This window comes from Pituophis catenifer, unplaced genomic scaffold, assembly GCF_029215685.1.
Source record: "Pituophis catenifer annectens isolate HBS135680 unplaced genomic scaffold, rPitCat1.0.hap2 SCAF_3, whole genome shotgun sequence".
Lineage (NCBI taxonomy): Eukaryota > Metazoa > Chordata > Lepidosauria > Squamata > Colubridae > Pituophis > Pituophis catenifer.
Window position 1 is genome coordinate 141,109,521 of NW_027256883.1, and position 27,538 is coordinate 141,137,058.

Here is a 27,538-nt window from a genome sequence, read left to right on the forward strand (position 1 = left end):
AATGTTATCATATCTAAACATACTTATTAGGAAAAAGATCTACCATGTTCATCTAAACCTATTTCTCAGTCAGTATTATGTATAAAATTACAAATATGCAATGTAGGATTATCGTGCTTATTTTAAAGACTTTGTCCCATAGAGTTTGCATTCTCATATTTATAGTGGTAGCAGAAATAATTGTTCCTGGTAAATTAAGGTATCTTTCATTTATGTTGGCTGAAACAAGTTAGAAAGAAAAACCTGGACTGCCATTTTTCCTGAACTGAGTTAGCGAAAGTAAATCCCCAAAAGCTCTGATTAAGATGTGGCAAACTCTTCCAAATCTTAAAGATCAGAGTCAGTTTGACACTTAATTAATCCTTTGGCTTTTGTTGAATCTTGGCTGTTTATATTCTTGAAACCATTAAATTATGGCTTTTCATATTCTGTCACAGTTATCTTTCTTGGGTTTGAATTAAGCAAAGTTCTGTAACTGAATTACTACTGATTTCTGCTCTAGTTGGAGCTACAACTCTAGGGAAGTAATCTGCAGATAAGCTTGTAGAAGTCTATTACATTCCTGAAGAGATTCTGAATCTGGTCAGCAGCACTTCCACTTAATAATATAGGCAGTATGGAATTATTGAACAAGGCCAGCATATTACTTTATAATCTACACACAACATGATCTAATCAACAGCCCCTAATGTGTCTCTCAAACCTCTCTTCTTTCTCCCGTAGTGGGTATGTTTCCTGTAAAAGAACTAAGGTTGAGGTAGTTTTAATACAGAAAATTTTATTTTACTATGAGCCACAGTGAATTTGCTAATCTCAGATATTGTTGTTTTCTGAGTAAACAAATTAATATAGCTTTCCCGATGGAATATGTAACTGTACTATATTCCACAATATCAGACATGACTCACTCAGTCTCATTCAGCAGCTGATGGTGTGACTGGTAATTAGCTATCAAGATGCCAGGTGAAGAACATTTATTGGCCTCGACTTTTCCTATTTGTGGTGGTTCAATGCTAATTTATGCCACAAAGTTACCTTGTCTTATTTAAGGTATTATTATTAACAATGGTGAGGATTCAATCTATTATCCATAGCCATCAAAGGAAAAAAAAAATACATCGATACATTGGGCGTACATCGCTATAAGTGCTCTGAGATTTCTCAAATGTCAAAAAGAATTATTTCCTGTGATGCCTTCCTCTGTTTTTTTTTTTCCCCCCAATGAAGAGAGTCATTCATTGTGCATATTAGGATTGGGAAAAGCTTTGAAGGGATGCTTCGATTTATTGAAGCTTTGATCAAATCACTCCATCAAAGGAGATTTATGAATTGGTGTGGGGACCTGCTTGGGAGCAATAGATCAAAACAGGTGGCTTCAAAGCATATTGTAGCCTCTGGAAACACGGTACAAATTTCTGTACATTTCTATTGCTTGTGTGATGTACAGTGTTGTAACTTTATTTCCATGGGGTTTGAGGTTGAGTAGCATTCTGAGATGTTTGACATTGATATAAATAGCCAGTCAAGGAGTTTCATCTTATCAAATCTGGAAAGTTGTTTTTTTGTTTGTTTTTGTTTTTTGAGATGCCAAGAGTACCATTATTTAGGATTTTATTCTTTTTCGCAGCTCTCAACTTCTTTAATGTGGCCAGTCATAAATTTTATTTTTACCCTTCCTACTTGAGTCTTACTCTTTGGTACTGGTGCTTACAAAACATTTCTTTATTATTATGGGCTCAAGGCTAACTGGTGCAAGGCTATACATCCCTGAATCAAACAAACCAGGCTTTCTTAAGTTACATTTAAGTTTATACACTTTAAGACACTCAACTGTGAATGAATTGGCAGCAGGATAAAAACACAGAAGTATAGCCCAAGAATTATTCTTTTATTAACAAGGACAAGAAAATAGTACTGTTTCTTGAGACAACTGCTTTCACTTTAGTTTGTCTGTCCTTATAGCAATGTATTCCACTGTGCCAGCCTGTTTTGTTACCTCTCCTGAATTTTACCAACTAGTTACAACTCTGACATAACCACATTCTTCCAATGATAAGTGGTTTTTTTCCCCCAAGAGAGGCCAATCTTGCAGCCAACAATTACTGACATCAACGCATCCCTACACATAAAAGCAAATCAAAGGTCATTCCTTAGTATATTGCCAAGCCTGACAGCAGACACAAAAAAGTGAAAAAATAAAGGATTGCTTTAAAACTGTTTTTAAAAGTTTTGAATTTTAAATTGAGATACTTTGTGTGTTGACATGCTTTTCTGATCAGGTTCTATCTGTCTTAAAAGACGTAAATTGGAAATTGTTAAAAAAAATGAATATGGTGATGTTCTTAAAGATATCCACCAAAACCTGGCAGAGATAATATCCTCTAAATAGTCTACTATTCCTGCTTCTTTTCTCTTATTCTGACCAAAAAAATGAAGCCACTGACTCGATTTATCTTAAGGCTTCCTCATGATAACAGACACTAATGTTTCTTTAATTAAATCTCAAACCCCAAAGCAGCTTGAGAAACAAACGGGTTTGCTCTCCAATCACAGATTTAAATTGAATCGTGTCCTTATCAAATCTCAACTATGCAGTTCTAATTGTATCCAAGTAGAGTTGCAAGGGTCTCATGTACATTCATGTTCATATGGAGGCGCACTTGAAATTCTTAAAAATTTCCAACACAGTATCAGTGCAAAACTGGACAGAACTGCGGTGAGCATATATATCATTGGCAAATCAATATTTTCTTATGACTTAGCAGGCAAACTTTTTTTTTCTTGAGTTCTTTTAAATGTTTCCTTTTTAAAGTAAATCTTAAATTCTTCTCAAAAAGTTTATTCCTTGGTGTGTGAAGAGTATCCTTGCCAGAAGTCATTTGTTGTGCATAATTAAGCTTAGATAGTAATGCGGTCATGGAGTATATGCTTGGTTGCCTTCAAAGGTATCCTTTCTAACCAAGATGAGAAAAACAAGCTTGTTTACAAAGGTTACACATTTTTCAATCTATAAACTCCGCAGTTGCTATTTCCCTTGAACCATGCAGCGTTCAATACCATAAAATTATGGTAAATTATGGTAAAAAGTTAAAAGATAAATTTCAACCCTTAGGTCCCCAAACTGATTTATTGTGTCTTGTGTCTTTGATTTATTAAAAACATGCTGATGATTAATATGTTCTACAAGAAATATAAAGGAGTATTATAACCTAGATATTCACAATCCACACATACGTTCTTAATTCTCAAAAAATATTTACAGAGCCCTCGCATCCTGGACATAAACTGTTTCAACTCCTACCCTCAAAACAACTCTAAGGAGCACTGCACACCAGAACAACCAGACATAAGAACAGTTCTTTCCCGAATGCCATCACTCTGCTAAACAAATAATTCCCTCAACACTGTCAAACTAATTACTAAATCTGCATTACTATTAATATTCTCATTGTTCCTATCACCCATCTCCTCCCACTTATGACTGTATGACTGTAACCTTGTTGCTGGTATCCTTAAGGTTTATATTGACTGTTTCCCTATGACTTTCATTAAGTGTTGTACCCTATGATTCTTGACGAACGTATCTTTTCTTTTATGTACACCGAGAGCGTATGCACCAAGACAAATTCCTTGTGTGTCCAATCACACTTGGCCAATAAAGAATTCTATTCTATTCTATTCTCATATTTTTATTTGGAGTGCCCTTGTTAAATGTCACCCAGGATTGTCAATATTGTTAACTTCGATTCCTAATGGCTTAGTAACCTAATGGTTAAATCATCACCCATGCAACTTTCATATAACTTGACAAGGGCTATTCCAATATGTAGCTTTTATATTTTCCATATTGAATTTGCTCCACTGGTATACTTTTTAGCTTCATCAAATAGTTTCTGATACAGGAGTCAGATAGAAATAAAAGTGCAGTTAAAAAACAAACAAACAGTAATATTCAGCCTGGAAAAGTATTCAGTGTATCATTTGGGGGTAGAAGTGGGAGTCTGTATGTTACCATAATTATTTTTTAACCATCCAAGGAAGCACTGACTCTTACTAGAAAATAAATTGAAAGCTATAATACCATCACAGTTTCCCCAGAACTGATTCCCCACTTTTAAATAAGACACTGGATATTGGAGCAGATTTATCTAGGTCTCTTATTCCTGCAGATTGTCTCTGAAAGCAAAATAATTCCACCAGAAATTTAGTTAGCCTGTATAACTAAAGAAAAGCTAGCCTTGAAAATTGGCAATAAAGAGTTCATTGTTTCTTTTGTGAAAATGTGAAGAGATATCCTTTGTTGGAAAGGATGTTGGGCATTGAAGAAGATCTACTGTGTATAGATCCATTAAAATTTTTACAAGGACCTAGCTATGTGGATTGCTGAAAACACTATGATAAAATGAATAAGCAAAACCTGTAAAGATTTTTATAGGGACTACTACATGCCAGTTGAAAGCATTCCTTGCCTCATTTGAGGGTTGAACCATTTATTTATTCGTTGTGAATAAAATTTATATAGCCACCCCATCTCACAAACTGCGCCTCTGAGTAGTGTATAACAATCCAATAACAATAAGTAAAAAAATCAGGCAATTTAAAAATATAAAATCCAGCATAAAATAAAAATTCTAAAAAAGCCAACCATAAGCAAAGGGGAGATATGAATGGGCACCTAGTAATGGAGCCCTGGGAACCCTAGAACTGATTACACAACCGGGTCTTGGGGGACTTCTGAAATGTCAAAAGGAATGGAGTAAACTTAATTTCAGGAGGAAGAATGTGTCAGGCAAAACCTAAGAATGGCATAGAATAACCCAGACTCTTGCCAGACTAAATTTACCCTCAGCCTAATGGATATACCCTGTGACAGTGATGGGTAACCTTTTTCGGACCGAGTGCCCAAAGCTCGTGCACCCGAACCCACAAAATGCAATGTGCACATGGCCCCTGAGCATGCACACATGGGCCCCATATGCGGCCCACCCCTGCACATGTGTGGCAGAGACCCAAAGGACAGCTGGCCAGTGGGAGTCATGCACAAATGCGTGGTGGAGCTGAACTAGAGTGACGTCTCGCATGCCCACAGAGAGGGCGCTCCGTGCCACCTCTGGCACGCGTACTATAGGTTCGGCATCACGGCCCTGGGAGATTTTTAAGGAGTGACTATCCTAACTCTCTTTCTCTGTCTTCTATCTAGCTATGGGATATATTGTCTCTTGTCTCACTCCTCTCCTTGGAATGAGCTACAACCTTCATAGGAAACTGCCACTTCATGGAAGTTCATTAGAATACCTACTCCTTTATAGATATAATCATCAGAGAATGTTCCATAAGGCAGGTACCACAGCAGAGAATACATGTCTCCAAGGACCAAATGTAGGTCCATAGCTTATGGTTCCAACAGTAAAAGCAATTTTTTTGCACTGTATCTCATTTCAGTCCATGAAAAAATGTGATGGAAATATTTGGTTTGTATTTAAAAGGAAAAAGGATGGAACATAACAATTATAATGGGTTGAAAGCAACTGTGTTGTCCTGGAATATATTGTCCCATTCCCTTGGGTTTGTTTGTTTGTTTTTTTCCACCCAGTTGAGAATTCTAACAATGTTTTTTCCCAAAATTGCATCTTATGTTTGCCTTATATAATCCAATATTAATCTATGCCTTACTGTTTGATAACCCTCTTATATCAAGTACACTTTCAATCACTACAAGAGATGCATTTTGTATAAATTACAAAAAAAAACCCAGTTCTCTATCATACATAAATGAAGAAAACATTATCCATGATATGTGCACCATAGTGCTCCCACATCTGCAAGAATAATAGAAATATTGTTGACTGATTGTTCCATGGCCAAGAGTATGAGTTGAAATAACTCAAACAGGAATGATAAATAGTGTAAAGAAATAAATCCGCACAAAGTACCTCAGCCTCTAATCAACAATGTTGGGACATGATAGAACTGGAGCTCTCAGAGGAATCCCAAAAGTGCTTTTTACAAAAGGCCAGAGTAGGATCAACATCTATAAGGAGTCAAGAAACTTTTGGAACAACAACTGGACTTCCTTGGTTTTTCTTTGAAAACTTTTTACTTCTTATCCAGGAAGCTTCTTCAGTTCATGGTTGTCCCAAATGTGGAAAAAGCACCTTTGAGACAACCATGACCTGGATGATTGAGAATCTTAATAGACATCAGAAGAATCATTTTCGTTTACCATATTCGCTTACCCAATGTTTATATTTTTGTTCTTAGAATTGAATACTTAGAAGTATTCAATTGATTGTGGTCCAGATGAGGAGATACTATACTGTGGTCTTCCCATTGGAGAATAACATTCCTTAGAGCGTGGCAATTTCCCATTATGAAATGCTTCTGCCAAGGATCAAAGACCTATTTATTTAACTGGGCATTTAACCATATAAAAATGTTAGCAATGAAGATTTATGGCTTTTGCCTTTTTACTAGTGTATATTATTGAACAATTTTATGTAAACACTTTTGGGATTAAGGATGAAAATGATCCATGGTATCAGGGAAATAGCATTATGCTCAGGAATATCCTGAGATTTGCAGAAGTATCCAAAAAAAAAAAAATTCAAAAAGAATTCTAAAGTGCATATATACAAAAACACACTCATAGCCCCAAGTAAAATATTCTGCTGACAATTATAGGCACAGATTATCAAATGTTGAAATAGAAAAACAAACAAGAAGTGAAAAAATATATTGGGGAGACAGTACATTGTCCTATGTAAGTTTTATATAATATGTAAGATGCTAGAGAAGGAGAGAAGCAGAATAAATGACAGACTGAAATGCCAGAGTAGGATCAAGATCTATAAGGAGTCAAGAAACATTTTCTCACAGGTTGCAAGGTTAACGATGGCTATCTAACAATGGTATACCAATTCAGTGAACTCACATATCAATTGCTGGAATTGTATATACACTCCTACCATAAATGTCACATATTCAGGAATGCCCTCTTTTTTCTTCAGAACATTCACCTAATTTATCTTTTACACTTGGTAAGGTCCATTACCTTACTCAGATGTAATCCTATCACATTCCTCTTAGACAAAACATTTTAAGATTCTGAGTTTATGACTTCAGTGTCACGTCAAGAGTTCAGAGTTCATTGACTATGAATTTAGGGAAAGCTCTATTATTTTTAAGACTAAGTCTTGCAGGTCATAAAATAGAAAACTGTAGATCTCTTGTCATTGTATAAAAGTTGGGCCAAAGATGTTCTTTTCTTCATTCTAGAAATACCATGTTTTATTTTTCAAATTTATTACCTGCTGTATTTAATGGCAAATCTGAACTCACTCATGGCAAACAGGTGGCAGACTCAGCTTTAACCATTTTTGAATGTTCTATTCATATTCTACTTACATTCAAGTAAATACCAGGAATTCCCTGCAGATTACTTAGCACAGGGGTCAGCAACCTTAAACACTCAAAGAGCCACAAAGGTCCTAACCGGAAGCCCCAGTTCAATTCTGGAGCCGACTGAAAGTCCGGTTTCCCCCATCATAGTCTCTTCCTAGCATGGTGTCCTTTTACCTCTGCCGACTGGAAGTGGGTTCCCCCACTATAGAATCTCCTCCTAATGTGGCATCCTTTTTCCTCTACCTGTCCTAACTGAAAGCCCTATCAATTGTGGAGCTGACCAGCAACAGGGAGCTGCAGCAGAGGGATGAAAGAGCCACATGTGGCTCCAGAGCCGCAGGTTGCTGACCCCTGACTTAGCACTTCCTGAAGGTATATAAGCTGAATGCTTTGTGCTATAGGAATGCCATGGATCACACAGAACCCTATCCCCAGCCCATTATTGTATGAGAATTGCTCTCTCCCTCTCTTTCTCTCTCTCCTCCCCATCTGCCCCCAAACGCATGTGTAGGATAGCAGAGTATTGTAAGCTTCAATCCTGGAAACTAAGTTCCATGGCATTCTATCAACCTAAATATGTAAAACAATAATACATATATACATAACACAAAGACACTCACACACAGGCATGCACATAATATATATATATACAGACATACACTCACACAAAAACAAAGACATCCCATTTAAAGCTAGTGAATTTAAGACTTTCAGATCAGTTTTAAAAATGAGAATCTACTATCTGAGTGCATCTTTCTGCAATAAAAAAAGAAGCAAAAGGAAGTTACCATCATAGCTCAATGCCAGAAACAAATGTTTACTATTCCTGATCACAAGTATTTGTCTTTAGAATGTGTGTGTGTATGTGTGTGTGTGTGTGCATCTGTATCTGTGCATGCACAGACACACACACACACACACACACACACACACACACAAACCCCTCAGGTATTGAAGTAAAAGTATGAAATTATTTGAGGGTGCAGTTCCTGAATCATACAGACTTTTGATATCTGGATTTATTTTAAAGTTTTTACTTTAAAGTTTTTACTTAAAAGTTTTTCTACTGAGAAATAAGTAGCCAGAAAAGTCAATATCACTTGAGAAATCTCAGAAAATTTAAAAGTCTTCATTTTGGAAGGAGGGAAATCATTTTAACAGAGAGTAAATAATTCTGTTTATTTACAGATGATAATGAATGTGCAAATGCCACACAACTTTGTGGAGAAAAGGCGAACTGTACAAACACTATGGGAAGCTACTTCTGCATGTGCAAAAATGGATACAAATCTAGTAATGGCAACACAAGCTTTGTAACCAATGATGGTACTTCTTGTAGAGGTAAGATTCCAAGAGATCCCCTGTTCATTTACTGATGTTTTATTCCTTAACCAATATGACCCTTTCTGCCTTTTCTTTTTTATGTACCTGTTTATTCTGTTACTTAAAATATTCTCGTAGATAAATTATAATGAAAATGAATATTTAAAAAAAAAAATAGACTCTAGCAGTATCAGACTAAATGAATTCAATATAATATTTTAGCTCTATATAATTTTGTATCTATCACTTTGGGATAATTTAATATATGATGGTTTTCATGTAAGGTAAAGGTTTCCCTGTCAGTCATGTCCGATTCTAGGGCACGGTGCTCATCTCTGTTTCTTAGCCGAGGGAGCCAGTTTTGTCCGAAGACAATTTCCGTGGTCATGTGGCCAACATGGTTTTACATCAAAGGCGCACAGAACTCTGTTACCTTCTCACCAAAGTGGTACCTATTAATCTACTTGCATTTGCATGCTTTCAAACTGCTAGGCAGAATGAAACTGGCGAGTAACAAGAGCTCATTCATTGCACAGAGCTCGGGTCTTGAACCTGAGCTGTCAACTCTCCAGTGTTAAAGACAACCACAGTGTCTTTAACTGTATTTAAAGTATTTAATTATTTACTTAAATACTAAGCAAAACATTAAAATTAAATACACATTTAAAATGTGTAAAATATTAAGTGCTTGTTACATGTAATAAACACTTAATACTTTACATGGTATTTAATTTTGTCTATAACCTTGAAGAAATTTATTTTGCATTAGGGGAAGGAATATGATACTTTTCTTCTACTTTTCCAGTCCAGGAAATAATAAATCAGTATATTTTGGGGGCAAGTATAAAATCCCTGTGTTGATATTATCTTGTTCAAGTCACATCTCTTTACTTTATAGAGATGTGACTTGAACAAGATAATATCAACACAGGGATTTTATACTTGCCCAAAAATAAACTGATTTATTATTTTTAGGGTTGTAAAAGTCCCGAAGAAGTATTTCCCCAAGTGAAATAAATTTCTGTGCGGTTATATGTTTTTCCTATGTAAGTTCTACTGTATTCACTGAAGCATGGGAGATTAAAAATTTGATTCCCTAAATATTTTCATGTTAGGCCAATTACATTCCCCCTCCCTCCCCGCCGCCTTCTTTCTCTCTCCTTGTGTGTGTGTCTATGTGTCTATGTCTCTGTGTGTGTATGAAACCAGTCTAAAAAGCAAGTCCTTCAAGTCCTGCCTTAGCCACGAAAAACCAACTGGGTGATTTTGGGGCAGTCACTCTCTTAGCGCAGCCCACCTCACAGGGTTGTTGTTGTGTGGAAAATAGGAAGAGGAAGGTGTGTTGGATATGTTTGCCACCTTCTGTTATTTGTAAAATAATAAAGGTGGAATACAAATAAATAAATACAAATTTAATTGTAGAATTTGTAGAAAACTCTAGTTTCTATAATCCTTAACTTTATGAAACAGTGCATCATAAGGTTCCAATTTTTGAACCAAGGTATCCCAAATGAAATAATTTACAGGATGCATCCAGAATCCAGGAACCATTCCTCCAGAGAGAAGGAAATTTGAGGAAGTTGTGGCTGCTTCAGCACTGCTTGACGGTTGCTGCTCTTGCTGTAATCACATGATACTCATTTTAACAGGAAGGAAGGAAGGAAGGAAGGAAGGAAGGAAGGAAGGAAGGAAGGAAGGAGCAGGAGGGAGGGAGGGAGGGAGGATGAAAGGAGGGAGGGAGGAAAGGAGGAAGGAAGGAGGGAGGGAGGCAGGGAGGGAGGGAGGAAGGAAGGAAGGAAGGAAGGAAGGAAGGAAGGAAGGAAGGAAGGAAGGAAGGAGGATATAGCCACCCCTCTATCTAGTTTATCTAGCATCTGTGTAGTTCAGAACATTAAAAATCTAATTTATCCTATTATCATGTGAAAAAGTTAACATTTCCAGTTTCCAGAAGTTTTGTTAAATGAGGCCATACTTATATAAGCTGGGCTTTTATGAAACCAAACTTCATGAATATAACTAAACATAAACACTTATCCATATAATGATATACTGTTTTCCCCAATGTAAAATTATCCAAATGTTTTAAGATGCTACATGGCAGATTCCTAAGGACTCCCATGCTAATGTAACTTTTTAAAACTTTAACTCACATTTTTTCAGGAGTTCTTAATGTTGGAATGTTGTCATGCAAGGAAAAAAGATAAGAGGTTCTTCTATATCTATGCATTCATCTAAATTCAGATCACACATTCTTTTCCATTAACAATTAAAACAGAGGTGATGATAAACTTTATATTACAATGTGCTATTTTAATTGTTGATTATTTAATTGATATGCTGCCACATTTTATCAATTTCTAATAGGTTACAGCAATTTAAAATGCAACAACAGTAAAATGTCCACAGTAAAGTACGATATAAAACAATTTAGCATAATAAAACCAGCACAAATGTCAGTTCACCCTCAGTCATTCTCTGAAGCAATTCAGTTTCCTAACTAACTTACAGAAGGCTGCTACAAATGACACCAATTGTGTTCCCTAAGAGAATTTGTTCCAAATCACTACAGCATCATTGAAAAATAGTTCTTCTTGGCCTCAATGCTCCTTTCTTCCCATGGGATAGCACAAATTGTTTAATGCTGACATATACATATAGGTAGCCCTCAATTTATGACCACAAAATTTATGTTGCTAAGTGAGACATTTGTTAAATGTTTTGTCCCATTTTACGATCTTTATTGTCACTGTTAAGGGAATCACTGCAGTTCTTGAGTTAGTAACATGGTTGTTAAGTGAATCTGCCTTCCCCATTGACTTTCCATGTCAGAAAGTGCACTGCAACCGTCATAAATATGAGTCAGTTGCCAAGCATCTGAATTTTGATCATGTGGCCCAGTGGTGGGTTTCAAAATTTTTTACTACCGGTTCTGTCGGCGTGACTTGATGGATGTGGCTTTGCTTGATGGGTGTGGCTTGGTGAGTGTGGCAGGGGAAGGATACTGTAAAATCTGCATTCCCTCCCCACTCCAGGGGAAGGATACTGCAAAATCCCCATTTCCTCCCGATCAGCCGGGATTTGGGAGGCAGAGAATATTTGGAGATGGGGCCAGTCAGCATTTTTACTATTGGTTCTCTGAACTACTCAAAATTTCCGCTACCAGTTCTCCAGAACTGGTCAAAACCTGCTGAAACTCACCTCTGATGTGACCATGGGGATGCTTCAATGGTCATAAGAGTGAAAAACAGTGACAAGTCATTTTTTTCAGTGCTGTTGTAACTTCAAACGGTCACTAAATGAACTGTTGTAACTTGAGTTGTACCTCAAATTAATATCATATTTAAATATATTTAATATAAATCAATATTAATGCCATTAAAGCTAAAACTAGTAAACATTCGGAAGGGATGAGCTTTCCGTGCTCTAATGGAGCTTTAATTATCTAGATTAAACTATACACCAACTGATAAGTGATAAAAAAAATTACATCAATATTCAGTAGATTAATTTGAACTGCATTCTCGAAGACAATCATAAATAATCACAGATCTATTGAACCAATTCTGGAATAAGGCAACCAATTTTTCACGGGCAGTATAATGTCTTTGGCCAGTCTTACTTCAAGTGTACACAGAACTACAAGGTAATGGTGGTGTATGTTTTAATTGTTAATAAATCCATTTCATATTGTCCAATTGTATTATTAGAAAAGCCACACTTGCATTGTCCATCAGCAATAAATCCTTGAACTGCATTTTGAGATTTTTTAAAAAAAAAAATCCTGAAAGATACCTGGAAAAATCCTTATAAATGATTTACATTCATAATTAACCTCTGTTTTTTGCACTGATAATTTTGAGCTATGGTAAATTATTCATGTCAAACTCTGCACAGTGTTTATTATGTTTTAGAGGGAAAGTGCTGGTAATATTAATATATGCATTAATTTTTAATATTCTATTTATAACTGCCTTTTTAAACCTGACTAGTTTGCAGTATATTATTTTGTCAATCACATCAAAAAAATCATTGTAGCCTAGTTTAGGTCCATCCCTGGAGAAGCAGCTATTTAATTTTATGGGATGCATTTAGGACACAGCCTTCTGTATGCAACTAATACGAAGAAAAAACAGTTTTGATAATGAGATTGGTCCCTAGCTGATCTCTGCAACCATGATGAAAATGGAAAAACTTGCAATTGGTCTTTTGTGTAAGTTTATGTCTGTCTGTGTAGACAGACATAAACTTACACAAAAGACCAATTACAATTATATACTTGATAAACTTGATTATTTTTTTTTTACATGTACCATATACATTCTAGTAAAACAGTTCCCCTCGCTGAAAGTTTCCAAATCTACAGTTGTTATTCTATCTGGAAACTTGTTTTATCAATAATTGAAGTTAAAAAAAAACAAAAAACAATGTAAACCAATAGGAGAAATAGGGCATTCTATGTAACATAAAAAGTGGACTAACTTTGCACTCTATATTGTATCCAATATATCGTAGAAGTGATTAAGCATGGGAAAAACACTTGGTAGAATTTGGAATTATTGCCCCAAATCAGTGGTGGGTTCCTCCCGGTTCAGCCCGGTTCTGCCAAGCCGGTAGCAGTGACGATATGATGTCACCGAACCGGTTCTGCCCCACCATCCCCCCACCCCCGTGTTATTCTTACCTTCTATTTGGCCCCACCCCCAATCTATTGCTGCCTCCTGAGTCCCAGCTGATGGCTAGAGGAAAAAAAACTGTTTAAACTTGTTCCGCGGGGCTTCAAAGGGCTGCCCTACATCTGATCAGTGTTAAAAGAAAACAAATGAGTAGACCGGTGCCTGCAAAAATACATGAGTAAATCAGTGCCTGCAAAAATACATGAGTAGATCAGTGCCCCCCGCACCCCCCACCCACCCATGTTATTCTTACCTTTTATTTGGCCCCACCCCCAATCTAATGCTGCCTCCTAAGACCCAGCTGATGGCTAGAGGGAAAAAACTGTTTAAACTCTTGCCGCGGGGCTTCAAAGGGCTGCCCTACAGCCGATCAGTGTTAAAAGAAAACAAATGAGTAGACCGGTGCCTGCAAAAATAAATGGGTAGACCAGTGCCTGCAAAAATAGATGAGTAGATCAGTGCCTGCAAAAATACATGAGTACATCAGTGCCTGCAAAAATAAATAGGTAGACCATGAGTAGATCAGTGCCTGCAAAAATAAATGGGTAGATCGGTACAGCTCTGCAAGTAGTTAAAAGCCTGGTAGACCAGTACCTCTGCTAAATCCTAAATAATTGTCACAGGACCATCAAGTCACACCCACAAAATAAACCACGCCCACAGAACCGGTAGTAAAAAAAAAATTAGAACCCACCCCTGTCCCAAATAGTAAATGAAGACAAGCAATATAAGAAATCCTTACTAGCATTAGAATAGAAGAATAGAATTGAATTCTTTACTGGCCAAGTGTGATTCCACTACAGTGGAAAGTGGAATGCTAGCATGGTGTATTGGATTTGAAATAAGGAAGTCCAGGTTTAAGCTCCAGCTCTATGCAGAACTCACCAGACAACCATTACAGTTTCTTAGACCAACTCATCTGTAACACGAATCTATGTTACATTAACAGAGAGATACAATAACAATCAAGTGAGGTACTAATGCTGTTCTATAAAGCCTTAGTAAGATCACACCTAGAACACTGCATACAGTTTTGGTCAACACACTACAAAAAAGATGTTGAGAAAAAGTGCAGAGAAGAGCAACCAAGATGATTAGGGGACTGGAGGCTAATTCATACGATGAATGGTTGCAAGTACTCAGCACAGCTAGTCTAGTGAAGAGAAGGATCAGGGGAGACATAATAGTAGTTTCAATACTTGAGGGGCTGCCACAGAGAGGAGGGGCTCTAGCTATTTTCCAAAGCACCCAAAGGCCAGACAAGGAATAATGGATGGAAACTGATGAAGGAGAGATTCAACCTAGAAATAAGGAGAAATTTTCAGACAGTGAGAACAATCAACCAATGGAACAGCTTGCCTTCGGAAGTTGTGGAGCTTCATCACTGGAGGCTTTCAAGAAGGGACTGGACTGCCATTTGTCAGAAATGGTGCAGAGTCTCCTGCTTGGGGGGGGGGGGTTGGACTAGAAGACCTACAAGATCCCTTCTAACTCTGTTAACATAAACTGCCTTGAATGTTGAAAGAATTGACAATAAACAGACAGATGATTATGACCCAGCGACACTTCTGTACTTTAGTGAAGAATAAAAGAAATCACCGAAAGGTAATTGGGAAGTTATCTCAGAAAACATAAAGGCTTTATAGATGCAGAAGTTCACAGCTATGACAGCTTAACAATATCAATTGTTATGTTTAATCAAAACCTCACATCATTGATTGTAGCCCAGATAATCCTTAGATGATATTCAAGAATCATGTTCCAATTTTCAAAATGTTGTGTTTAATGTATTTAATAAACATCAATCAGCAGCAATTCACCAAGAAATTTGAATATGGTTCCTAGCTGTATAGGTAATAGAAAATACTTTATATCTTCCAGCATTAATATCACCTTAATGATTAACCCAAAGCAAGTGAAAAATGTATACTAAGATCCAAATTGCTTGCAAAAAGGAAAAATAAGTTATATAAATCACCAAATGTTCAAATACATTGCAGGTTCTTATAGATAACCATATTAATTTACCTTATTACAATTAAACCTTACGTTTTCAATACTTCTCAATGTTGGGAGCTTTTCAACTTCTAAAGCAAAAAAAAAAAAAAAAAAGGCCTCAGAGCTTTATGTGGCTGTCAAAAGCTTTAGGCACAACACTGAGAAATCTCTGAAAGTTGTTACCAAATTTAATTAGTTATTGAATTTATATCTCACTTCAATCTCTTGGCAATTTACAATATATGGATGGGGGAAATGAGTCCATAGTAAGATAAAAAAACAAAACTAAACTAAATCATAAACTCAACAATCACACAGCAATAAAAAATAAAAGGCGGGCAGCATCAAACACACAAAATGCCTGCTGACCACAACACTCACAAGTGTGACCCATACCAAATTAAAATGCAGTGGGGAAATATTTAACAAATTGAATTTCAAAAATTATAATGAAACATGTATAATTACTGTGACCATACATCTTTTATTATAAAGGGCAGTCCTTTATCCAAAAGCTGTCCTTTAGATTTATTTTTTTAACAACTCACTTTTAACCTTTATTCTGGTTGTTTCACTTTTGCTGTGCAAATGATGTCTTTAATTCACAGATTTGCACATTCATGTGAAAAATATGGAACTGAATTCTCCATTTAAAATAAATTTATATATACTGTTTTAGATGTTTTTTGTACAGTTGCAACTGCATTTTGTACAGTTTTTCTTGATTTTGTTCTCGAATTTTCTTAGCAAATCTAATTTATAAACATAAACAATATTTTGTTTATCCTTATGGACACCTTCCAGATTTGCCCCTTTTTCAGGTTTATTCATTTTTTCCAAGGAAATATGCTCACCATAAGCATCATCGTACATTTAAAAACTTGATAATTATTTGAATTAAACAAATAGCTTATTTTCTTGTAAATGAAAAAGAAAATAGATCCAGTTTCATTTTATAAGACTATAAATTTAGCACTTAGTCTTATATACCACTTCACATTGCTTTACAGTCCTCTCTAAATGGTTTATAGAGTCAGCATATTGCCCCCTCAACAATATCCTCATTTTACCGACTTTGAAAAAGTGGAAGTCTGAGTCAACCTTGAGCAAGTGAGACTCGAACTGCTGAAATGCTGGCAGCCGGCAGTCAGCAGAAGTAGCCTGCATTCAAACCACTGCGCCACTACAGCTCTTTCTCTTATTATAGATCTATTTATCTATTATTTCATTTTTATACAGATAGACATCGCATGGATTCCTGGTACAATGCATTAAAACCAAAAGAAGTCATCAGGATAATGATCTCAAATAATGCAGGCACAATGTTACACTAAGAGCATAATAACATCATTAATTAAATTACTCCATCGTAAACACAACTATAGGCAAACCAATTACAGTGCTTAACCAAAGGCCCTTCAGAACAACTCTATTTTAGTTGCTTTTCTGAAAGAGAGGATTGATGTTCTACATTGTCATGTGGATTTGTAATTTCACCAACATAATAGAAGTTTCAAATTCAGGTATAATAAATTAAACGTGTGCTCATTGTTGCTCTTTGCTCATGGGGTTTGTAGAAAATCTGTTGTAGGTCTATATTTCAAGCTTTACCCTTGAGCTCATAATAATCCAATTGAATTGGCGTATGTTAGACACTGTTTTTTCCCTGGATGTCTTCGATAGAAATGAACATGCAGGCAGGGAATGCAGGCACTGTATAGGCCTCCCTCAAATCCACTGTGATTTTGTTGAATGCCTGCCTGGGGCCTCTGGGTAACCAGGGATTTATTTATTTTTTTTAACCAGAAATTTGTAACCTAGAACATCACAAGTGCCCATTTCATTGAAATATTTCCATACATATATCTGAACTCCATGCAAATATGTAACTTTCATTCCCCAATGTGTGCTCATTCGCTATGGATATGAAAACAGATTTACTATATAACACACAGGAGGAAAATGTCACAAACATATTGGGATTTTTTTTCCTTTAAAAGAATAGCTGAATCCAGGCTTTCATAATTAATCTCTATGCTTTTATTTAAGATTTTCTCTCCCGTCTTATTTTCCCTGTCATATTTTAATTTCATATTATTCTAGCTTTTCCTTGTGCAATCCACTTCCTGGTTCACCTTTTCTCAATGCAGAGCTCAAATTATCAAAGAAACGGTGGCTGTGTTTCACAACTTCCATATTTGTGATTAGTTCCTCACCTAAATCTTTCAATATCTACTGAATATCTACTTCTTAAAAAAGGTTTCCACTGACATAGCAGAATCTCTAAGCATAATCTTTGAAAAATCTTTCAGGACCATCTGGTTGCCCAAATTATGGTCACGAGCCAAGGTCATCCCTACCTTCAAAAAGGGAGACCCCAGCCTGGTTGAAAATTACAGACCAATCTCTTTATGTTGTGTCACCTGCAAAGGTGGAATTCATGGAATCCATCATTAACCAATCCATTACCCTCCACTTAGAGACAAACAACCTACTCTCTAACAAAAAACTTGGTTTCAGAAAAAATTATCCTATAATCTTCAACTCCTACATTGCAAAAACATATGGACTACACAACTCGATCAGGGCAAAGCAATAGATGCAATTTACATAAATTTCTGTAAAGCCTTTGATTCAGTGGTACACAACAAACTACTTCTAAAACTAAAATCCTACGGCATTTCTGGATCCCTGCATAATTGGATAGCTTTAACCTTAGACTGTCTACTGTTGACCTCACCCAATTCCTAAGAGGTTTGTAAGGGGTGTGCATAAGCACACCAACGTGCCTACTGTCCCTGTCCTAATGTCCCCTTTTATTCATATCCATTTCATGTATTCATAATCATGTTTATACTTATATCTGTTATCTATACATGCTTGATAAATAAAAATAAAAATCTAAACAGATGCTGGATCTTCTAGAACTCATTAGATCCTTCTTATGTAAAAGGACAAAAATATTGCAGTTTTGTGTATCCTGAGATTATCGTTTGTCATAATTTAGTCTTTAGTCCTAATTCTTTAGTTTTACTCCTATAGATAGATTAAATTTATCTGCACATCTTCCACTAAGGTAGTTATTCTCAGTTTATTATGTTTAGTATATTCACATAGTCCTCGATTTATGACCACAATTGAGACCAAATTTTCTGTTGTTAGGTGAGACATTTGTTAACTGTGTTTTATGACTTTTCTTGCCTCAGTTGTTAAGTGAATCACCACAGTTGATAATTTAGTAAATTTGATAATCTTTCTTTTCCTTTCACTATTTTAAAGTGTCCATGCCCTCACAGTGACACAGGGAATTCCTGACACAAATGCTCTTTGGAATCTATTATTAGTTAATTAGTTACTTAGTTAGTTATTTAATATCCCACTTTTATTATTTTTATAAATAATTCAGAAACCAAGAGGCTTGTTTTTCAACTGGTTAGAAGTAGGATAGCAAGACTATAGATGTTTATTGAACATTGGTGTTGGAAAGGCTCCTGAAAGTATTGTGGACTGCCAAGAAAATAAACAAATAGATCATTGAACAAATCAACCCAGAGTTCTCACTTGTGGCACATATGACCAGATTCTAATATCCTAGTTTGGATACCTTATATGAAGCCCCAGATCTTTGGAGAAGACTCTAATCCTGGAGAAGGTGAAAGAAAAGAGAAGGGAAGGGAAGGGAAGGGAAGGGAAGGGAAGGGAAGAGAAGAGAAGAGAAGAGAAGAGAAGAGAAGAGAAGAGAAGAGAAGAGAAGAGAAGAGAAGAGAAGAGAAGAGAAGCAAGATGAATAGATTCAGTTAAGCAGCAATGTGTACACCTTTAGATAACCTATAAGACCAGGTTAGGAGATAGATCACTAAGGAAATTTATCTAAGTGGTTCTAAGAGTTGACAACTTGATGGCACATAATCAATCAATTTTCAACTAGATCATTGGGTAAAAGTAACTGAACCAAGGTCACTTATTTAGTTTCTGTGCCTAAAGGAGTATTAGAATGTGAAATCTCCCTGCTTTTTGTCCATCACCTTAAACACTGGTTCTATATTATATTATATTATATTATATTATATTATATTATATTATATTATATTATATTATATTATATTATATTATATTATATTATATTATATTATATTATATTATATTATATTAGCAAAGGGGAAACATAACTTTCATAGTGAATGAAAGATTTACCATGTAAAAATTGAACAAGCTCCACTCGTTACCAGATATTTTAATAGCTTCATTTATCATTCTAATAAAAACAAAGAAGATCACATAAACCTGAAGTTGGTCCACTGTGGCCTATATATATATTTGTCAAGGTGACCTGGATTGCACCAAGGAACAGCCTAGCATTAAACTGAATGCAAAACTTTTGATCCATTTGAAATGTTAAGGAAAGCTGTTTTACTTATTTCAGATAGTTCAACATGAATAATTCACATTCTGCTATTACAATAATTAATATGCACCAATTTCAAAACATGAAAAGGTATAAATTAATAGCAAGATATCAAATCTTGCAAACCGTTATATAATTTCAATGTCAAGAATTCTTACTTTAGAAAAAAGTATAAATGGGAACTCAAGTATCCAAGGTTAAAGGATAAGCTTAGTTTGATACTTTTCTTGCTTATAATTTAGTTGCGGGGGGAGCTTTTAATGGAACTTTCAACTGAACTTGAAATATATAATAAAGAGTAAAGATAATGTGATTCTTTGTGAAGGGCATTTCATTCATGCAAGAAAACTTTGTGAATCACAAACAAACTGGAATTAGAGTCCAGTTTACAATTAACAGACAAGTAATACCAAACAGGTATTACCATCTCTGTTTCCAAAACTACATACTGCTTGCACAATCTTGGACTAGAATTATAATGGTCATGCTTTCGTGTCAGTTGGAGGAAGAGATTAATTTTTTTTAAATTATTATTTTTAGGACTCACTGTATACAGAAGGTATGGGTATGTTGTTGGCTTGCTATCAAAACTGCAATGAAGTATTCGTATGTACAAGCTTTTTTAAAAAAAAATCATTTTCTCTCATAATTTCCAGATATAGATGAGTGCAGTGAACTGGGAACCGGTGCCTGTGGAGATCATGCACAATGTGACAATATGGATGGAGGATACAGCTGCACCTGTAACGAAGGTTATCAACCATCCACAGGAAAATTACAGTTTAAGCCAAATGATGGCACTTCCTGCCAAGGTAAATGATATTATGGTTTATCTGTTATTATAGAAGTGTGTCTTCTGAGACACATCGGCCCACCGATGTCTATTCAGTCTCGCTTAGATTAATCAGCTGGATATGAAAATGTAGCAATGCATGAATACTCAGATTTATATATATATAAAGGATATGTCTGCCTGTTGAAATACACAAGCCATTTCCCTGCATACAGTAAAAATTAAGTGGATCTCAACACAACTGGCTTCACCTGCAAGAGATCAGATTCCTGCAGTGATTTACATGTGGGTAATCATGCAATTATGCAAATATCACAAATGGCCTCTTTTGCAAGTTGGTATCATCCAGCAAAGGCTGTAAATTGGTGCACATCATGCAACAAAGTGATTTATTTACACAAATGATGGGAACCACTACAGGGATGCACTTTCTGAATGAAATGCATATTCTTGAATAAAGCCAATACACACACACACACACACACACACACACACACACACACCAAGTCAATCTGCTAAAACATGAATTCCCTGTCATTATAAAAGAGAAATTTGCTTTTCTTCTATATTGTTCCACTGTACTGTTAAATAGACAAATTACACTGAATAATTTTCAGTAGCCTACTTTTGGCAATTAAGGCTTATATATTTGTCTTTGAGGAGCACTTTACATATTGGCCTTTGTGAAGGCATAAAGTCACTGAGGCTTTCTTTCATTGACTAGAAATTGACTATGTATAATTATCATATTATGGCATATTAATTACTCTATTTTTTTCCATTCCTGCAGCAATACCAACAACAACCTGTGAATTGAACAACTGTATAACTAAAAACATTAACCAAACTTTAGCTAAAGTAAGTAAGATTTACATAGGTATATATTTGTTGTCAGATTTTTCTAGATTGGTGTAAATGCTTAGACTAGAGCAGGGCTGTCAAACTCATGTCATCACGGTGGTGTCACATGACATATCGGGACTTTTTCCCCCTTCGCTAAACCGAGCGTGGGCATGGCCAGCACATGACACATCCGGTCCGCGGGCCAGGAGTTTGACAGTCCTGGTCTAGAGTATTAAATTGGGACTGTGAAGACCTAGATTCAAATCCTCACTCTGTCATTAAATTAACTGGATTCTTTTGAGTTTATTGGTATTAGTCTATATCATCCCATAGGAGTGTGATTAAGAGAACATGGTATAGTTCAAAAGTTCTTGAAGGAAAAATAGAGAATAAATGTAATGAATAAGTAATAGCTGTCACAATCCTACAGTATACATTTATTGCAATCCTTTCATATCCACTTATGGTAATAAACCAGACACAGTGGCTTGTAACCCTCAATTAATTTAATTTAAGACATTTTATAGACATCTGATTCATTGACCTCATTAATGTGTTTAAAGTGACAGAGCACAGAACTGCAGAATGAAAATATCCTGCAGTGTGTGGCAAGAAGAAATCCAAGAGAGTTGATTATATGACTATATGATTTTTGGAGTTGGATTCATTGTAGTTTCCTTTAGTTACTTTAGTTTTATGAAAGCTTCAAGGACTATATAGTGCCACACCCAGAATAAAAATAAAATGGACTTTCTTCATACAAAGCTAGTATTTATTTCTTCAGGAAGCTAGAGAACATTTACAAAACTTAAATACAACTTTCTTTCCCATATAAAAGTTTGATAAATTGCCAATGTACTTGTATTTGCAACAAGAGGTTTTATTTATGTTGTCTCATAGAATCAGGCTATATTTCAAGCAAGATTAGATATTTTACGAACACCCAATCCTCTTTCAACATTAATGATATTTCCCACACTGAATTTTCTCACAACCCTACTATTCCACAACAAGAGAAACAGAGTTATCTTTCTTGTTTAAGCATGTGGATTATTTCAATGGTAGTCCAGCCACATAAAGGGATGCAGTGGCTCAGTGGCTAAGACTCTGAGCTTGTCGATCGAAAGGTCAGCAGTTCAGCGGTTCGAATCCCTAGTGCTGCGTAATGGGGTGAGCTCCTGTTACTTGTCCCAGCTTCTGCCAACCTAGCAGTTTGAAAGCGTGTAAAAAAGGCAAGTAGAAAAATAGGGACCACCTTTGGTGGGAAGGTAACAGCGTTCCATGCACCTTTGGCGTTAAGTCATTCTGGCCACATGACCATGGAGATGTCTTCGGACAGCACTGACTCTTCGGCTTTAAAATGGAGGTGAGCACCACCCCCTAGAGTCAGGAACAACTAGCACATAAGTGCAAGAGGAACCTTTACCTTTACCTTTACCAGCCACATATAACAGAAATACCCTGAAATTGGTACACAGAATTGATAATTAGAATTAAATTTATCCTGGAGCAAATATTGATCCAAGGGTAAGAATTGTTGGGTAGAAATAATCTTTAGGTATCGAGCAAAACATTCTTAGTGCAAAGTTGTGAGATCACCTTACTTAGAGATATTTATTACTAACCAGAAATTCATGGCAAGGTTACATTTGAATCCAGACCTTTTCTGTGTAGACAACCTATATTTTATCCACCATACAATTCTCTCTCTTTCAAGTTCAGCAAAAAAAAATAAAAAATGGTAGTAGCAACTTTTTAACTACCAATTGAGCACCAATTATGACCCTTCATTTCAAATGAAGTATTGGACGACATGCATAATGGTTTAAAACTTTCTTTCAGATTAGTGAATTAAAAGATCCTCTGGCTGTATTACAAGAAATCAAAAAGAACAGCATAGGACCCATTACACCAGTTGAAGTAATTTCTTATGTTGAAATGTTATCTGTTCCCTTTTCTTTGCTGAGTATCACAAATTACACCATTTCCAATGAGAGGCTTCGAGATCAAACTCTTCATGTGAGTGAACTGGGATTTAAAGTTTTTGTTACTTACAAGATATCTTATTGGGGATACAGCATGCAAAGTTAACATAATATTTTTATTAACCCAACAGGAATTTGTTAGTACTGTAAATAATTTTGTTCAGGAGAATAAGAAGGCAGCTTGGGAAGCTGTCCCAGCAGACAACAGAAGACGAAGCCTCACCAAATTGATGCATGCTACCGAGGAAACAACAGCCTTCCTATCTCAGAATTTCCCAAAGATGGCAGAAGTAGACATTAATGCTAGTGATATGGGTACGCACAGGGAAACAAAACATATTGAAGATGGATTGTTCTTCTTCTTGCTTTCTTTTTTTCTTTCTTTTTTCTTTTTTCTTTTTTTTTTTTGCATCCTTGCAGACAAATTGTTGACGTTAGAAGCAGAATCGTAAGTTTGTTCTCAACTGTTTGAAATCCAATGGATGCGAGCTATTTATTCTTGGTATTTAGAACTGAATGGAAGGCTAGATAACCTCTTGGCTTGGCACATCTAACCCTGCCATTGACTTTCAGGCATGTATTATGGAGAAGCTTAGCTAAACCTTTTACCAGAGATGGATAGACTGCAGTCACTTCTTTTCTGACCTGATTATCAGTCCCATTTCTCAAGGTGGACAGCCTCTGGCTTGTCCACCACATGAAAGTCCTTAACCTCTTTCAATGAGAGAAATACCTCCCCAAGCAGCCTATGAATTTGTTTCATTACAGTCTCTTAACATACGAGGTGTATTCACTTACAACCACAAATCAGTCCAAAATTTCTGTTGCTAAGTGAAACATTTGTTAAGTGAATTTTGTCCCATTTTATGCCCTTTTCTTTTGCCAGAATTGTTAAGTGAAATCACTGCAGTTGTTAAGTTAGTAACATGGTTGTTAAGTGAATCTGGTTTCCCCATTGATGTTGCTTGTCAGAAGATTGCAGGAACTGATTATATGACTCCAAAGCACTGCAACTGTAATAAATATGAATCAAGCATCTGAATTTTGATCACGTGGCCATGGGGATGCTGCAACGTTTGTAAGTGTGAAAATGGTCCTAAGTCACTTTTTTCAGTGCCATTGTAACTTCAAACGGTCACTAAATGAATGGTTGTAAATCAAGAACTATCTGTAGTTCTTTCAATTGGCTAAAGGTGGACTACTCTTTCTTGACTTTCAAACCATCCATATTCTCCTGATGATGTCCCTCAACAGTGATAGCAGTGTCCCAATATCTCAGGGGTTGCCACAAAGAAGAGGGAGTCAATCCATTCTCCCAAGCAACTGAGGGCAGGAGACAAAGCAATGGATGGAAACTAAACAAGGAGATAAGCAACCTAAAACTAAGAAGAAGTTTCCTGACAGTTAGAACAATTAATCAGTGGAACAACTTGCCTTCAGAAGTTCTGAATCCTCCAACACTGGAAGTTTTTATGAGGAGATTGGACAACCATTTCACTGAAATGGTATAGAGCAGGACTGTCAAACTTGCATCGTCACGGCGTCATCATATGATGTATCAGGACTTTTTCCACTTTTGCTAAACCGGGCAGGGGCAGGGCCAGCACATGACGCATCCAGCCTGCGTGCTGCAAGTTTGACACCCCGTTATCGAATTTCCTACCTGAGCAGGGGGTTGGGCTACAAGTCCTCCAAGATCCATTCCAACTCTGTTTATTCTATTCTATTCTATTCTATTCTATTCTATTCTATTCTATTCTATTCTATTCTATTCTATTCTTTAGGAAAAAGGAGAACCTCTTTCTTAGGTGCTGGAAAAGCCTTTAATGAGGCCTGCATATTGAAAACCATCATTCTTTAAAAATAAATAACAAAACAAAAATTCTGCATAAGTAATTTCAACCCATCAGTCAAACTTTTGTTTTGTTTACAACAAAATTGCTCATTGACTTTTCCATTGTTTTACAGGGGATTAAAGCACTGGACTGAAATGTAAAGCTAAAAGATTTCATGTGCTACTTTCTCACTTCTACTCTGCGGTGGGGGTGGGGGTTGATATTTGGTCTGTTTGTTTTTGACAACAAATATCATTAGAGTCCAATGCAGTTGAATTGCATGCCTTTATCTTCACATAAACGCACACTGAATGGATTGCAAAATAAATACTTTCAAAGGTATTGTCTCCTGTGCTTTTAAAGAAATTGGTATTCACTTTCAGAAATGCATTTTTAATAAAGTGGAAGCTCTTCTGAAAGCAGCTTTCGTTATTCTTTACCAAACCGCGCTTAATGCAAAGCAAATTAGAGGTTACTTTTTTCTTCCCCAGGCAAAGAATGAAAAGGTACAAATATAGAATTAAAGGACATCCACCTACCATGAATAACATGGTCCTAAAGTTTAAAGCACATGAGCAAAATAGTAAAGGGCTATGGATCAGTGTTGGGGATGGGGCCGAAGGGACAAAGCATGAAATATATAGCATGCCATCGGGTTAATGCATTAATCTTATGCATTAATATGAATGCATAATATTAATACTGCCATATTAATTTCTGTACTTGAACATTGAGAGATACCCACACACAATAAGATCATTCGCATTTCTGACAAGCAAAGTCAATATAGAAGCCATATTCACTTAAAAACTGTGTAACTAATTTAACAACTGTAGTGATTCACTTAACAATTGTGGCAAGAAAGTTTATAAAATGGGGCAAAACTCATTTAACAATTTCTTGCTTGGGCTCAATTGTGGTCGTACTTCGAAAACTGCCTGTAATAGTTCTTGCAGAACTTTATATTAAGCTAGTCTTCAGTGTAATTGTTATTTGCAAAGACATAATTCCCCCTTTTCTTTTTCAGCTTTAAGACTTTATACTTTTGACACGGAGAAGGTGAACCTCATCAACCAAAATACACAGATGGGAGGAGACATTATTAAGATCTCTGCAAAGAAAAAGGAAATATCGGCTGCTAAAGGTTAGGATGGTGGTTTAGGGTTGTTGTTGGTACAATATCTGGACTCAAAGGAAAACCCTCTCTTTTTCTAAGATTCATCAGCCACATTGTTCCACTTGCAGTATGAAGAAATCCAGTATAAAGTTAAATAGATGAAATAGAAAGTGGAAAAAATTTGATGCCGTTTTGGGATTTTAATTCTCACACTAATAAATCTTCATAAGTATTTTATGATCTCTTGCATACGTTGACTGATAATGAGCTTGTGAAAACTACATCTGCCTATAAGGAAACCTTTTCCTTAGATTTCAGGGGAGCAATCATCTGCAAGCAGTCCCCTGTCTCCCTTGAATCCTGAGCAGAATCACTGAAATAGTGTAGAACAGTGTTTCTCAACCTTAATGGCTTTAAGATGGGTGGACTTCAACTCCCAGAAGTCCTCAGCTATCTTCTGGGAGTTTAAGTCCACCCATCTTAAAGCCTCCAAGCTTTAAGCCATCTTTAAGCCACCAAGCTTTGCAGGCTGGGGTATTCTGGGAGTTGAAGTCCACCATCTTAAAGCCTCCAAAGTTGAGAAACATTCGTGTAGAAGAGGTTCTCCTTCATCTTGGTCATGGTTTCAGTCACTAGTTTCTGAAGTGATACATGGGCGGCATACCTTGGGGTGAAATTCTAAAGGATAAATAAGCCTTAAAGGGATGGGAGAAGCTGGTAAATGAAATACTGAAATCACAAGAACAAACTCCTTGGAAAAAGAAGAAAAAAATGGGGGAAACACAGTGTCAAAAGGAAATAAAAGGAAATGAAATAGAAAATGGAAACAGGGATTAATAATTAAGGAGGAACACAAACTGCTGGTGTGAGGTTGTAAGGATAGACTCAGAAAGGCTAAAACTTAGAATGAGAAGAAGATGGTGAAAATGAAATTGCCTGGTATCTTATTTGTCTTCTCTCAGAAGAAAGAGTTCCTAATGTGATTGAGGCAAACAGGGAGAACTATAAAAACTGCTAAAGGAGTTTAGCTTTAGGATGTGTTTAGCTCTCAAAAGAAAAAAGAAAAAAAGGAGAGATAAAACACTCATTTACATACTCAATATATCAAACGTTATCCTATTCAAAAGGGAGATTGAGCTGTTGTCTGTTGAGGCTGAAAGCATGA

The 27,538-nt window shown here is 36.1% G+C and overlaps 1 protein-coding gene across 1 annotated transcript in view; it reads left to right on the top strand.

Annotated features, from left to right (window-relative positions):
- The window catches only part of ADGRL4 (adhesion G protein-coupled receptor L4), a 101,925-nt gene that overhangs the window by 39,435 nt on the left and 34,952 nt on the right, over positions 1-27,538 (top strand). The window contains exons 3-8 of the mRNA XM_070939438.1: positions 8,590-8,742; positions 20,457-20,612; positions 21,384-21,451; positions 23,279-23,455; positions 23,553-23,736; positions 26,284-26,400. Of these exons, the coding sequence (XP_070795539.1) occupies positions 8,590-8,742; positions 20,457-20,612; positions 21,384-21,451; positions 23,279-23,455; positions 23,553-23,736; positions 26,284-26,400 (855 nt within the window). The remainder of the gene's footprint in view (positions 1-8,589; positions 8,743-20,456; positions 20,613-21,383; positions 21,452-23,278; positions 23,456-23,552; positions 23,737-26,283; positions 26,401-27,538) is intronic.